The 15,824-nt window shown below is 33.9% G+C and overlaps 1 protein-coding gene across 7 annotated transcripts in view; it reads right to left on the bottom strand.

Annotated features, from left to right (window-relative positions):
- The window catches only part of LOC111043495 (juvenile hormone acid O-methyltransferase), a 40,321-nt gene that overhangs the window by 13,894 nt on the left and 10,603 nt on the right, over positions 1–15,824 (bottom strand). For 3 of the 7 annotated variants that reach the window (XM_039428317.1, XM_039428313.1, XM_039428316.1), the window contains exon 2: positions 2,286–2,513. In XM_039428317.1, the coding sequence (XP_039284251.1) occupies positions 2,286–2,471 (186 nt within the window). In that variant the 5' untranslated portion in view covers positions 2,472–2,513. Of the gene's footprint in view, positions 1–2,285; positions 2,514–8,003; positions 8,179–11,324; positions 11,729–15,824 lie in introns of those variants that run through there. The other 4 variants (XM_039428314.1, XM_039428312.1, XM_039428315.1 and 1 more) reach the window with 4 other exon arrangements.

Here is a 15,824-nt window from a genome sequence, read left to right as displayed (position 1 = left end):
ATGATCATCGACGAACAGCGGACATTCAAAAATCGGACGAATACAGGAGGACATCTAACATCAGACAAATACGGGAGGACTTCACATACAAGGACGACTGCTAGTTCATCGCTCAGGACATCTGAATATCATCTACATTTTTGAGAACTACTTTAGCCTATCTTCATTCCAGAACCCCTATAATTTGAATTGTATTTGTTGGAAATTTATTCATTTAGAGAACTATTGTTTGTACAGCATAGTTTCAATTTGAATTTGATTTGAATGTTTGTAAATCAGTTTGAGTAGACTACTTTCCAATGTGGATGTTGGATTTCATCTTTGTAATTTAGTTTGAGTAACCTACCTTTCAATGTAAATGTTTGATTTCAATGTATAGTAGCATTATCAAGTCAATCAGGCACACGTTTGTTTCCGGAGTATACTATTTTGTTTAATTATTATTCATTATTTTTTTGTTCCCCTCTTGACTAAAGACTCAGGGACGAGTCTTTCAGCGGGATGGGTGATGTGTCACCTGGTCATATGGGACATATATATGTATCATATATTTATCTCATATTGATCAGGATTTTAGAGTTTTAAATTGGAAAAGTTTAATGAACAGTGTTTTGTCTTTGAACAATCTTTGTCATTTTTTTTGTTTTTGATTGTTTATTTCATTTGTTGTCAAAATTAATGTAGCTTCTCTTTTGTTTTTAATAACAAACGTGCCGCTTGTGCGACAGATAAGAATATGTACTTGAAATGGCTTTCATGTTTGGCATTGACTGAGTTTATATTTAATACCCAAAATTTTACTTTTGGTAGTCGGTGTGTGAGCTCGTTCGTTAGGACTGTGAGTAAAGTCCGGCTGTTCTGGTGAAGGGGATAGATTTTGCTCTTGTTTTATAATACAGTTTTCCTGTCGCAGTTCGGGCAGTTTAAAGAGAATTGTATTATTGAATAGGACGGGATCTGAACCCATTTCATTGGATCAGTTATTTTGATTTTTAATTAATAATTAACGCCGCGAAATACCAGTGGATGCCAAAGTGGGAAGCTATTTCAAAAAGGTAGGTGACTACTGAATCATAGTTCTTAAATTTTTCATAACCACAAACATTGAATCCTCATTAGCAGCAAGCGAGTGTTTCCCCATTAATTCATATAAAATATGGTTTTATAATCAAATTAATCTTTTTTTGTTCAAATGTGAATATGTTAAAGACTCATTAAAGTTCTAGTTATTCTGTTCATTTCTTGTATTCATAGTTCTTTTCCTCTTACATATTGGGTGGAGGCGTCCCTGCTTACATATTTGGTGGCTCAAAATTATCCTGATAATCCGTTTGATTACACCAAATATGTAAGCAAGATGTGGAACGGCAGGAAAGCCTCCACCATATATGTAAGCACGATGTGCCTACACCAAATATGTAAGGGGAAAAAACTATGATAACAAAGAAAACAGAATAACTAGAACTTTAATTAATGAACCTTTAACATATATACATTCGTACAAAACAAGATTAATTTGATTATAAAACAATATTTGATATGAATTAATGGGGAAAACACTCGCTTGCTGCTAATGAGGATTCAATGTTTGTGGCTATGAAAATTTAAGAACAAATGGTTCAGTAGTTACCTACCTTTTTGAAATAGCTTCCCACTTTGGCATCCACTGGTATTTCGCGACTCTAGTATTTAAAAAAAAGAACAAATATTAACTGAACCAATGAATAGGCTCAGAACCCGTCTCCCTTAACAATACAATTATTTTCATACTGCCCGATCTGTGACAGAATAATTGAACTATTAAACGAACCGAAATCTAGCCTTTTATACAGGAAAACTGTATTATAAAACAAGAGCAAAATCTATCCCCTTCAACAGATCAGCCGGACTTAACTCTCAGTCCTATCGAACGAGCTCACACACCGACTACCAAAAGTAAAATTTTGGGTATTAAATATAAACTCAGTCAATGCCAAACATGAAAGCCATTTCAAGTACATATTTTTATCTGTCGCACAAGCGGCACGTTTGTTATTAAAAACAAAAGAGAAGCTACATTAATTTTGACAACAAATGAAATAAACAATCTTTCTGTCGATGACAAAGATTGTCAAAGACAAAAACACTGTTCATTAAACTTTTCCAATTTAAAACTCTAAAATCGTAATCAATATGAAACTCTAAAATCGTGATCAATATGAGATAAATATATGATACATATATATATGTCCCATATGACCAGGTGACAATTTTAATTATTAAAATAAAGTAATGATTAATGTTACAATTGTGGCATCATGAGGGACAATGGCCTGGAGGAGGAGAGCAGTGACATTGCCCGGTCCACAGCCCACATCCATGATGGTCTCGCCGTCTTGCCATTGCAGTTTGCTCTTCAATTGGTCCACAACAGCCGCCGAATCATTGAACTGACTGCTATTTCGATTCTCGTACAATTCTGCCAAATTCATTCTTCCACGATCACAGCAACATTTCCAATTATATTACAAATCCTGCAACGCATTGAAAAAATACAATTATTATTTGAGATGTCAAGGGAAAAATAAGAACTAAAATGTGTAACTAAAACCAACTAAAATATTAACATTAAAAGAGTAAATTAGTGAAGAGTTGTTAAGAGAGAGATAGAGAGAGCATCAAGAAATCAATTCAATCAATCAATCAATCAATCAATCATTTATTGTCAAGGAACATAAAAATGTTACAAACAACGTCATTTTCTACAATAGATTATACAAAGACCGACAATACAATTAGTAAACAGTAAAATAATACAATATAATAATAGCAGACACTTAGACGCCTAACACAATTTACAATATATCACAGTTAGCTTTGGTCAGACAAAAAACTCTCTCACAGAATACAGGCACCTTTCTATTAGCAAATCCTTCAAGTGAGTCTTGAATTGTGGAACGTTCATCGTTCGAACGTCAACATCAAGTTCATTGAATAGCTTTACCGACATGTATTTCCAATTTTTCTGAGAGCTTGTATATTGATTACTCTCAATTCTAACATTAAGACTGCTTCTTGTGGGGTAACTATGGATATCACCATTTAATCTAAAATTACTCAGGTGCTTTTTAACATATAAACAACATGAAAACACATAAAGTGACGGCAGAGTCAATAACCTTAATCTACGGAATAGCGCTCTACATGAAGCTCGGGGTGGTTCCTTACAGATAATTCTTACAGCCCTCTTCTGCAGTCTGAAAAGTGTGATAATTGTGGAACAGTTTCCCCACAATTGTATGCCATAAGCTATATGACTAAAGATATGAGCATAATACACACTCATTAGAACATAATGTCTAACAATATGTCTCAGCCTGCGCAATACAAATAAACCTTTACTCAGCTTCCCAGCTATGTATGTTATATGGCACTTCCAATTTAAATTAGTGTCTAGCATAAAACCCAAGAACTTTAGATAGCCTATGTCGGTGGACCTGGTGTTGAAGCTGAACTGAATGTCGTTTGTTTTTTGTAGGTTCAAGCTTAAACTGTTTGATGCACACCAATCTCTTATAGCCAATGTGCTTGTTTCAACCACTGTATCTACACTTTGTTTATCAGAACCATTCACTATTAGACCTAGATCGTCAGCAAAAAGGTAGGGTTGGTTGTCAATGTGACAATTGCTTATCAAACTTGGTAAGTCATTTATGTAGATGATAAATAAAAGTGGCCCAAGTATGGATCCTTGTGGCACACCAAACTTAACGACTTCACCACTTGAAAATTTACCATCTCTACAAACAAACTGCAGTCTATTGGTTAGGTATGAATGAATGAGGTTTACTGCTGCGTTTTCAAGGCCATAGTATGAGAGTTTGTTCGCTAAGATACTATATTCTACTGACTCAAATGCTTTGGATTGATCATAGGCTCTAAGGTTGACACGTCTATTTTGCTCTAACTTTTCAATAGCATCCTGAACAAGCTTCAAAACAGTGTCACAAGTACTCAGGTTCTTACGAAAACCATATTGGCTTTCTGTCAGTATACTGTTTTTTTCGAAATAACCTACCAATTGTTTGTGGAGCAGCATCTCAAATAATTTAGAAATTATTTCTATTATACAAATAGGTCGGTAATTCTCTATGTCAGACTTATCACCCTTCTTGAATACAGGGATCATCTTCACCCTTTTCAGTTTGTCAGGGAAAATCCCCCTGTCCAGACACTGGTTGAAAATGTGGGCTAGAACTTCTGAGATTTCGGAAGCAGCCGTTTTCAGTATTGAAGAGTTAAGGCCATTCACATCCAGACAGTTGCTGTTATTCATTCTGTGAATTGTGTCAAAAACTTCTTCCACGGTGAAATGCTCAAAGATGAACTTTGATTCTGGCTTTGGCACTTCTGATAAGTAGTAATTGGAGTCGAAAGTACTCTTAGGAATGTTTTTGTTCTGGGCTTCTATTCTATCTAAGAAGAATCTGTTTATTTCATCACCGGACAACTTACAGGAACTATTTAATGAAGAACTATTCCTACCAAGATGCCTATTAACTACTTCCCATGCAGCTTTAATTTTATTTTTACTTTCTTGTATACATTTACTATTGTAATTGAGTTTAGCTAGCTTCATTTCTGATCTGTATTGTCTTCTAAGTCTGTTGTATTCTACCTTGATATTATCGGTTCTAAGTGTCCTAAATTTATGAAATAGCTGCTCAGATTTATATTTCAAATTTCTTAATTCAGGTGTGCACCATTTATTTTTGGCTGCCCTTGAACCTGTCCTCTTCTGTAGCAATGGATAAGCTGTGTCCACAGCCCTCAAGAAAAGACTGTAGAACTTGTCAACTTTCTTTTCAATGTCTACCAATTCATAAACGGCTATCCAATTTATACGTCGAATTGATGCTACAAATATGCACGTTCCATAATCGCTAACCATTCTTGATAGGTGTATTCCCTGTTTCTTTTTGGCACCGGATTTATTATTAATTCTCACTTTAAGGGTTAGAGCCAAGTGATCGGAGAGAGCAGTATAAACAATTTTACTTTCCCACCTAGTGTGATGAATATCAGTGACAATGTTATCTATACATGAACCACCTGTATGTAAGTTTGGTCGTGTCGTCTCTTTCGTTGTTATTCTTAAGTTAAAACTGGCCAATAAATTTAAAAGATCATCTCTGTACTTGTTTGCTACGTTGAAATCAACATTGAAATCTGCGCCCAAAATTATATGACAGTTGAAAGTACATAGGTAATTTAATATTTCATGCAATATGTCCAGAAATTCGGAGAAGTTACTTGACAAAGCGCTGCTCGGTCTATAAATGGAAACAACTATTACACTCAATGCAGGTATTTTAATTGCACAAGACTCACAGATCATTTCAACGGACAAATCTTTCACCCTCTGCATCTCCCTAGGTTCAAACTTATCATTTACAAATATAGCAGCACCACCATGAATCCTATTTGATCTGCAAAAATAAGAACCTAAATGAAAATTTTCTATTTTTACGAAATTTAATTCATCCTTTTTTAACCAATGCTCGCTTATCATCACAAAATGGGTGTCATTGTCATTTAGAAGAGTCTCAATGTAGTCAATTTTGTTACTTAACCCCTGAACATTCCACGACAAGAAGTTGAACACAGTGGACTGACCAACCTCCATATTAAAATTAGTCGAGCTAATATTTAAATTATTTCTACTACAATTATTTTTGTCATAGTCTAAGTTACATAGATCATTATGTACAAGTCTATAAGCAGAGTTACTCTCTTTGTCAGTAATTCTCAGTTTAAATTAACATTTCTCATTGAATTGGTGGAAATATCACGCTCCACAGATGAAAATTCAGTTCCTGAATTATTATGGACAGGTAAGACAGAAGATACCAACTGATCGTGAGGTGACTGTGATGAGATGTTGTGATCACCGTCGTCCATCCGGTGGGGAGTCTCATCTCCAAGATGAAGGGCGCCAGCCGTCTCCCCAAGATCAATGCCGGGAGGCTCTTCAGCCAAAGGGGTCGAGGCTGTTGTTATGGAGTGCTGGTAATCAGGGTCGGGGACTATCGCATTTCCATCGTCACAGTTTTCCATTACCTCTTTTACTTGGCGTTTTGATTGACTTTTACCGATTACAAGTTCACTGAATAATTTCCCTAATAAGCGCTTTCCTTTTTTCCCATAGTGTAAACCTCCTTTACTAAAGTGATACCTGTGCAATTTATCATTGAAATCACCGTATACAACATTCAATTTGCCAATGTACGAGGAGAGTCTGTTTGAGATTGAGGCATTGATGAATTCTATGTCATCGTTCAGGTGAGGTTCATCATATCTGCAGGGAATCGAACTGATTATGATGTTTGTGCTCAATCCCGCTCCGAGAATCACATCCAATCCCTGATGCACGGAGAGATAGCATGGTCTATAGCGACCAAAATCATTTGATCCAGCCATCACAAACACATAATCTGACTTTGTCAAATGTCTCACAAACTGCAGTCCATTCTTGACAACTTGTTTCAACTTAGCTCCCGGTAGTGTATAGACAAAAATATCATAATCCTTGTATAATCCGCTCAAAAAGTTGTACATATCCCTTCCCTGGCTATCAGCGAGAATCACAATGCAGTTTTTTACCGACTGTCTAGACAGTGACTTGGTACCGTCTGGAGAGGCACTCCTATGTACTTGCGCTTTCACTGCAAAAGTATGACCCACAACTGACTGCTGCGATTCACAATCATTATTAACATCGAGAAGCGAGAAATGATTCCTCACTTCTACACCACAGTAGCCAGAAACTCGATTCAACTTACAAGTTTTCTTGGGGGTAATAAACTGCTCTGATGGAAACGTTTCTCTTTTTTTAAATAATGCCAACTCATGTTCTAATGTTTTAATTTGATCAGCTGCATGCTTTGCATCACTTTGTAAAAGATCGACAATAGCATCCTTTGTAGAGATTTCAACTCTTAGTTTATCAACAGTGGTTTGCACTGAGATTAGCTTTGACTTGAGCTCTCTAATCTCAGAATCCGCCCTCTCTTCATTGCAAATCGAATCATCCAACACGTACTTCCTGTTCTTCCGCTCCTGTGAAAGTGATTTTCCCAATGAAACATTTTCTGCTGCTAAGTCTGCTAGGTTTGTCTTTAGATCTTCATTGACTTTAATTGCTGCATCGTATTTATTAAGCAATGAAATAACAGGCGGGATTATATCTACTACTGCCTCCCTAGAAAATTTTTCCGAAATGACCTCAAAAATCGCATGAAAATTTACAGCGGTATCTATCACTGAGCTGTCAATCAAGCCCTCTTTTAGATTATTGAGATTGCTCTCCATTTGAGTTTTATAGCTATTGCGTATATACCTTGTCATCATTGCAATCTGGGATGCACAAGTTGATTCTATAATATTCCTGTTATTTATATAACACGGTAGAAGGAAGGAAGAAAAAGGCAATAAGAAGTGCTTAGAGAGCTATCAAAGCAGGATGAGAAAGGAAGCTCCTGATAAAGAAAGGACTTGGAAGATGGGAGTGAAAAGAGAAAGGATGAAAAGTATGAACTTCAGAAGGAAAAATCACTACCGGTACTCAAAAAGATTTAAAAGTTGCCGCTATTGGAAGACGTCTGAATGTTTGCTAATCTGATCAGGTTGAGATCCCAACGAAAAAGTATTCAAAGAAAATATTTTGTTGGCAGGCCCGATAGAATTCAAATTGACGCGCTCATCTGCAATTTCTCAAGTCACAACAAATCGTTGCTAGAACGATTACAGTAGAATAGAATAGGCTATATCTATCGCAGTAGCGATAATTGAAACAGAAAAGCAATCAGACAAGAGAATCCACTCTCTCACTTTTCAGGTAGTTGCGCTCTTTCTCAGTTCCTGATAAGACAATACTACCGTAGATTGGCATTTCAAAACGAAAAATATTTTAGGTTAGACGTACCGAGATGAGAATTTAACTGGAATCCTCAGTGTATACTCACATATCCCGCTGCATTTAACACAAATTTACATGGACGCACACTAATTGGTTCGTATCTCACTGATAAAATTATTATATTAGTTACAATTACTTGAAGAAAACAATAAAAATAAAGAGCCTACTTCGGTGAGACTTACTATTTCTGCGCCTGCGCCTGCGAATTATTGCGTGTCTGTCTGAAAGGATAAAGTATTTTTTTAAATTTTGAACAATACTTTGATATTCTGCTGATTTAAAGTCTATATCAATAAAATCAGATAGTTGGAACATTATTTACTAGTAGTTCTGCGAACAGTAGACCACGCTCATGAATACAACTTTCAAATTAATAAGAAGGGCGATTATGAAACTACAGTATATTGTGAAGATTTAGCAATGTAATCTATCATTTTCTTCCATTGAAAATGCTAGTGACAATGTTTCCAGGGACATCGGACTTATAAATTCATTTCGAGGAAGTACCTTCACATCGTCCCCATATTTACAATATCAACCTATATTACAACTTTCTTAATAATTAATTATAAGATAATGGTCAACTGACGGAAAAATGGAATATGCAGTAGGCAATTTAGACGATGAATCGTCTCACAGACGATAGTAAGACAGAAAATGATTCTGTATAAGATGGGTTTGTTGGTGTCAATGACAGGAGGTTGCTAATGATGGTTTTAACTATGGCTTGTTATGCTATGAAGAATGTTAAATGCTCACAACTCGGTTTCCAATCTCATACTAAAAGGAAAAACAAAAGCAAATAATAGTTTTCCAGAAACTATTCGTCTATGAAACAGGGAAATTTCGTTTTGAAAAGAGAAAAAATTGTGCAGTCAAGTGAGACGTTTTCTACAATTAATAGATACAGCACATTTTATAGCGGCACACGTTCTATTATAAAAAATGAGAGCCAATTGTTTTTACTTATATTTATTTTGGGCAAGATTCACTTTTAATATATTGTAAATATAATGATATTTCATTTTGAAAAGAATAAAAATTGCTGTATCTTGCAAAATAACGGCGCTAGACACGAAAAAGTAACTTTCTGGAAGGAGGTTGGTGTGCGGTTTTTTAAATTACAAAAAAAAACCAGAGGTCGTATCAGAAATCGTTACACATACGTTTCTGCGCCTTGTTTTAAAGAACTTGTATACCAAATCGGACAATAACTGCGACTGTATCAGCGGTACAAACAAACAAACAGACAAAAGCCGATTGAGTCAAAACTAAGACCTCAGCTCCGCTTCGGACAACAAAGCATACGAGAGGCGCCGATAAACCATAATTTATGGCTAAATAATGTGGAATAGGAACAGTCCGTCATAGACTTCCTACCAATAACAGATATCACATAAGTTTATTGACAAAAGAAGAATCTTAAATTCTGATAGGCTGGACGACTGTAAACCCTTGTTTGTAGAATTGGGAAACGTACAATAATAAACCTATAGGTACATATTCACTGTTGATTCCCCTACATACCAAAGATAATCAGTTAGAACACCTGCTCAGTAAAAATACATACTTTCACTATAAAAGGGGAAATAGGGATATTAACACAAAATCAGAAAGTAGGTAGGTTATTCTTTCATTTAAGAGTAGGGGATTCGATAAAGTATCAAAAATATGGACGAATTTAGCCCGTAACACTTTGTTCCATAACAATAAAATTCTATTTGTTTATTTAAATGTTATATTTTTATAGATGAAAGCACACTTTTTATAGTTTCTTTTCACCGGTAACGAATTTTTATTTTTGAGAAACGTTATAGTGATTAATATCACTGAATACACTTCCTTTGGAGTATTTTCCAAAGAATGGGTGTGGTAGGTAATATGTAAGAATAGGCTTCAAGTGTGGATGATGAATAGGGTCATGTAGGGTACATTGATCGTGGCCGGTGAAAGCTATGATTATATGGTAGTTTAATGGACGATTGGGTTCACTCAAAACTGGCAGCATTGGTTGAATGGAGAGTATTAAGGTTATTTATTAGGAATCTGCTCTGTTCGATGACTCATCAAACATAGGCCTAACATTATAATTCAAGCAGACATATACAGAGAGTAACAAAACACATAAATTCAATTGTAACACCATGAATTTTAATTGAGTTGCTCTGTTGATTCTGCTTATTGAGTTGGTAGTTCCTTTGAAGAGAGAAAATTGAATGACTGAGCAGATTCCAATCCATTTAATCTTAATCTTGGAACACCTTATATGATTGGAATTAAAATTTATTCATATAACATAATATTTATTAATAATATTACAACTCTCAAATACTTTTAAAAACAAAAACTCAAATTTATAAATTTAGATCATACATAGTCCAAATTCTGAAAAGAAGTTTATGATACAAGATACCTAACTCTAACATGAAAACCCCATAGGACAAATTATTTAAATCTTCAGAATTACATGAGTGTACGTTGTTGCAAACTACATATTATCATATCCAGGTATGGTATATATTCAGGGGGTCGTAACAAAAATGCCGAAATGCTAAGAAATTTGAAAGCCCCCGGTTAGATAATAAAATTCTACTTAGGTATTAGGAGAATACGTGGGCAAATCAATTATTGTCAGTTTTCCATGAACAGGTCAGCCCTATTGCTTGAAAAAAATTAGTGTAATCAATCTTAATAAGTTTGAAAGTTTCCAGTCAGTAATGTTCAGAGTTATTTGAACAAGCTACATTTATCGATTAACCCAGAAACGTTTGTTAGGGCTGAGAACCCTTCCACAAAGTTCAGATCCGAGTTTACGCTCTCTTGATTGAAAGTTTCAACTCCTCCCGGAAGTTCTTGGAAAAGCTTTCATCGATTTCACGTTTTGCCGAAGGTAGGCCTACGCAGATGAAGCAAACTCAGTTTTCTTCACTCATCCGACTGGATAAATGCTTCACAGAATGAAACAGAACTTAGGAACAATCTAATATTTCATCACGAATGAAATTTTTTATGAATGATGATAATAATTCTAGTTATTATTAATGAACAATTTACAAATTATTATCAAAAATTGAATAAACAGAAAACAGATAAGCCTTTTCAAGTTTTTTTTAAAACAAGAACACTTCTTAAAACATTATTTGATTTATATGGGATTAATAATAGATAGATCATAGATCACTTGATATAATTTTATAATTGTCCCCCAATCTTAAGACTGTTGTTTCTCCATTGTTTGGCAAACTGTCTATATACATCGAGGGTAAAAGAAATGTTCTATTCGGATGAAAAGTACAGTATGATGACAACTTTTCATAGCACCAAACGAGAATTTGTATTTAGCACCTATACTATATAGTTGTATTACCTCCTCATGCACTTGAAACTATTTCATCGCTGTTCAAGATGCTTCAGTTGTACTTGTTTATGTAATAAAAACACAAGTAAATCGTTCACTCACCAAAGACAGAGAGAGGAAGCGGACTAATAGTTACTAGTAGAGCGGGAACAACACAACTGTTTGAGTCGGATCGAGTGCATTCTTTTTATAGTCATTCATGTAAGTTGAGTGAAGTCAGAGTCAGAGGACGAGAGGAGTCGCTCACTAATCGACTACACTACAACGCTCCATGCTCCTCGTACCGATCAATCGACGTGCGGCCTATTATTATTATTTGATAGCCGCTACCTCTTCACCCACCTGTGGTTGCCTCTCACATGGCAAGGAACACGATCGACACAAGCAGCATGCGCTGGACGATTCCCCCCAAATACAATCGTGGTCTACACACTTGCACCTTGTAGCCGCTTGTTCAACCTCACAATAATGTCTCAAACAATGGTAAACAATGTCACAAACTTCGGTAAAAAATAAACATTCTCTCAGAGAACAAACAATTGGAGATTATTATAAAACAGTTGAATAGGCCTATTAATAATTCAAGTTGTTTTTCATTCTAAGTAGCTTCTTTGTTATTTGTAACTAGTTAACAACAAAAACTACAGTATGATCTTCTAAAACTAAATATTTGTTTTTTTTTTTACTTAGGTAAAAAATTTTATTTATCAGCACTAGTTTAGCATAAAAAGTGAAGCATATAAAAGCTGGCATTATGACAATAACTTACAAAGAAAACAATTTTTAAGTGTAAAATTTCAAGTAGCCATGTAATGTACTTCTAATGATTATGTAAATGCTCCTGTGGATTATTTTAAAGGCGATTTTAGAATGAGAAAATCATTTATATATTGGAGCGAAAAACAGGTTTTTAGTTCTGTTTGCAGTTTCAAACACTCAGCTATTATTGATTTGATTGTTTGCCTATGAAAATTTGTTTAGTACCTAGATTAGATTGGAAAACACTTTCATTGTGTTTTATGAGAGTCGCAAATTTTTCTCATTTTGTTACCGCCTTTAAAGCGTTCGTTAGCTGAGAATCCATCATACAAAGAGTTATTATATAATTCTATATCATTTATCATTTGATTATTGTGACGGGAAATATGTTGTCAGGGTTTTCTTTCAGGAGTTGCTGATCACTACAAATTATTCTATTCCATCTCTAAAAAACAGAACTCATTGCTTAATTCCTATAATTTTCAACAATTCATAGACAAATAAAGTACTAAATCTATCTCCTTATTTTCTAGAGTATAAATTACGAGGCTGAAAAGAGCTATTAATTTATCAGGGAAGGTTCCGTACTGAAGGATAAAATTACTTGATAGTTGAAATCATAAAACCAAAAATACTACCAAAAATCATATAACGTTACAATCCCTATAGTGAGGTCCACGTTATAATGACAGTATTTGATCAACTTTGGTTTTGCTATCCTAGTCTATCATTTGACAAAGCCGGTGGTACTAACCTTTTCTAGGTCCACAGCGATGCCAATTATTTTTTTGACAGTGTAGAAATATAATTAATTAATGTAGAGAATCGGCATCGCTATTCTTTTATCTTTATCCACTGCCATTATAACGTGTACCTCACTATAGTTTCCTTGATAAAGAAAAAGGAATACCATTATTTCTAACTGAGTAAAGCAATTACAAAACAGTTATGATTCACTTTTGCATCTAAACATATATTTATTTCACTACATTTGCCTTCAAATACCTTTATTCGAGTTATTGGACATTTATATAGGCTTAAATATTTATTCAATTCGATTTGAGATTTTCTACTTCATCCATAATATTACAAATATACAGAGTGATTACGAGCTCCCTACCAATACTCTAGGCCCTAGGGCTTTGTTCCTGGATAAGAAATATATCTAAATAGCATATTTAAATTGTCAGGAAGTCTTCAGTAACTCACACAGAGGCCATTTTGCTTTTTTCACTAATTATTTTTCTCTAAATAATGGTTAAACATATGTAATTGAAACTTTGCACAATAATTTATAACTACAGCGTGCTAGGCTGTTACCGTACCGTACTCAAATAGCTGGAAAAAACTTTATAGGCACTCGTATCTCAAATAGTAAAAATGATAGCTTACGGTACGGAAGTTTTTCCTTTGATAACTTTATAGTATCTAAATCAAAATAGTTTCATATTGAAAAATAATACCAGTAAAAAGTTTCCAAAAGCGAGGTGAACAACTTTTAATTGAATAACAAATTAATACGGCACTGTAGGCTACATAATTTTAAAGATTTTTGTTTGGATTTGGATTTTGAAATTAATTAATCTGATAAATTAAAAATTGTAGAAGATACATTTTTTTGGACTCAAAATAGTGTGTGAATTGAGTTATCATTTTTAAATAACCTCTAGACTGTTTAATCCACATTAAGGTTTAAAGCAGTTTTGAGCGAATGCCTGTTGTTTTACCTGGATTGTATTTGTATATGAATAAATAAATATATAATAAATAATTAATAAGATATGTTTGTTACTTAGGACCAATGACCTAGAGTATTGGTAGAGAGTTCGTAAACACCCTGTTTTATACTGAATACCTGTTCAATAAGTCAACAATCAAATTAACCGCTCCATCATCATAATTGGCACATCTCTTGACACAATTTTATTGGCAAATTGACAATTTTTGAGAAAATAACAAAAAATTGGCAGGTAATTACTTTTTGAGTTTTAGTGGTAGTTTTTTCAAAAGTTGATGATTCAATTTATCGTTCAAGTTCATTCGAACGAATTATTGTATTCAAGGATTTTCCACATCCAACCATCGAAACTGTAAGACTCATAACTCGTAACACGTACGAGTGCATAATGCTGCATAATAATCCACTATTTTCCTCCTCAAGTCCGACAATCACTTTCTTCAAGTAACCCCAATTCATTTTCACAATTAATAATAATCTAACGAAAATAAAAATTGAATGATGTCAACCACCCCGATAACGTAGCCTATTTATAGAATCATTTCCATTCTTAACGTACATTGGACGGGTTTATCCTCTTAAATATCAGGAGTCTATTACTTAAACATGTAGAATTCTTTGATATAGGAAAACTTTTACACTAGAAATAGATCGTGCGGCGTGCTATGTTTTAATAAACCAATAATAGGCCTATGTCTAGAGCTAGCGTGTTGATGAGTAGCTTTTTCCTAGATTACGCGACTTCCAAATTTTCATTCAAGAGACTCTAGCTCTAGCCTGTAATATAAAGTAAACATACCTATGGAAAAGAAATCAAGAAATTAATCCGAGTGAGATATTATAAAATATTTCCTACATTTTAAAACTTGAGATAGCCTACTGTATCAATCACGCATGTTTTGTACAGTTGGTGGAAATAATGGGAACAGCTTATATATTTTAAATAAAAAATACTATGGAATTGTCAAAAAACCACAGATTTATTGATACTTAGAAATCTTTCTAAATTATACTTTTCTAAGTATCAATAAATCTGGGGTTTTTTTACAATTTCATAGACTTTTTCATTTAATATGAATAATTACCACAATATTAACTTCTCAACTACACAAAAAGAATATATAATATTTCTTTTAAAAGGGGAATTTGACTATAGGTCTGATTCGGGATCCCATTCGAATTCAAAAAACTACTTTTCAGTAGCTTCAAAATTTTTGTCCGCCATCTTGGAACCGCCATTTTGAAACCAACTTTTTTTTTAATGGGAAGGAAGTCTTATGATAGATGATTTCGACAAAGAATTTCAAGAAAAAGTGAATGGCGAAAACCGCACAATGATATCTCAATACGTTTCAAAGTTATTTAAATTTTCTATTATATGAAAATATTTTCATATATGAAGATGAAATGAATGGGGAATATGAATAGGTATATCAAAGTCTGATAGATCAAACTTTTATGTTCAAAGTGTTAAATATATGAGTATAAAATATAAATAAAATATAAATCTTAGTACCCTTTTAAATTATTTTATCACAGCATGTTTCGGACATCAATGCCATATTCAAGTCATAAGCTTCTTGTAGTTATAAGCTTTTTTATACTTAGAGTATAAGATACTATAAAGCTGCGCTTACACCAAAGTTATCAACAAAATGTTTATTTTTCCGTCCTTATAGATTCTAGTGGATTGAACGGAACTTGACAAACACATATTTTCATCATGTGTATGATAAGTTATGTTCAATCAAATAGAATCTATAAGGACGGAGAAATAAAAATGTTGTTAATAATTTTGGACATTTTGGTGCAAACGCAGCTTATGTGTTCACTTGAAAATTGAAATTTTATAGTCTATATTTTTTAGGCCTTCTATGTACTCGTTTATTTCTTTTGTGTCTAATTTATTAGTATTTTTAAATGTGGAAAACTTTATAACTTTCAAATTATCGATATGCGGTCTCCGCCATTCACTTTTTCTTGAAATTCTGTATCGAAATCATGTATCATAT

This window comes from Nilaparvata lugens, chromosome 5 (assembly GCF_014356525.2).
Source record: "Nilaparvata lugens isolate BPH chromosome 5, ASM1435652v1, whole genome shotgun sequence".
Classification (NCBI taxonomy): domain Eukaryota; kingdom Metazoa; phylum Arthropoda; class Insecta; order Hemiptera; family Delphacidae; genus Nilaparvata; species Nilaparvata lugens.
Note: the sequence above shows the minus strand (reverse complement) of the source record. Positions and strands in the feature narration are given on the sequence as shown.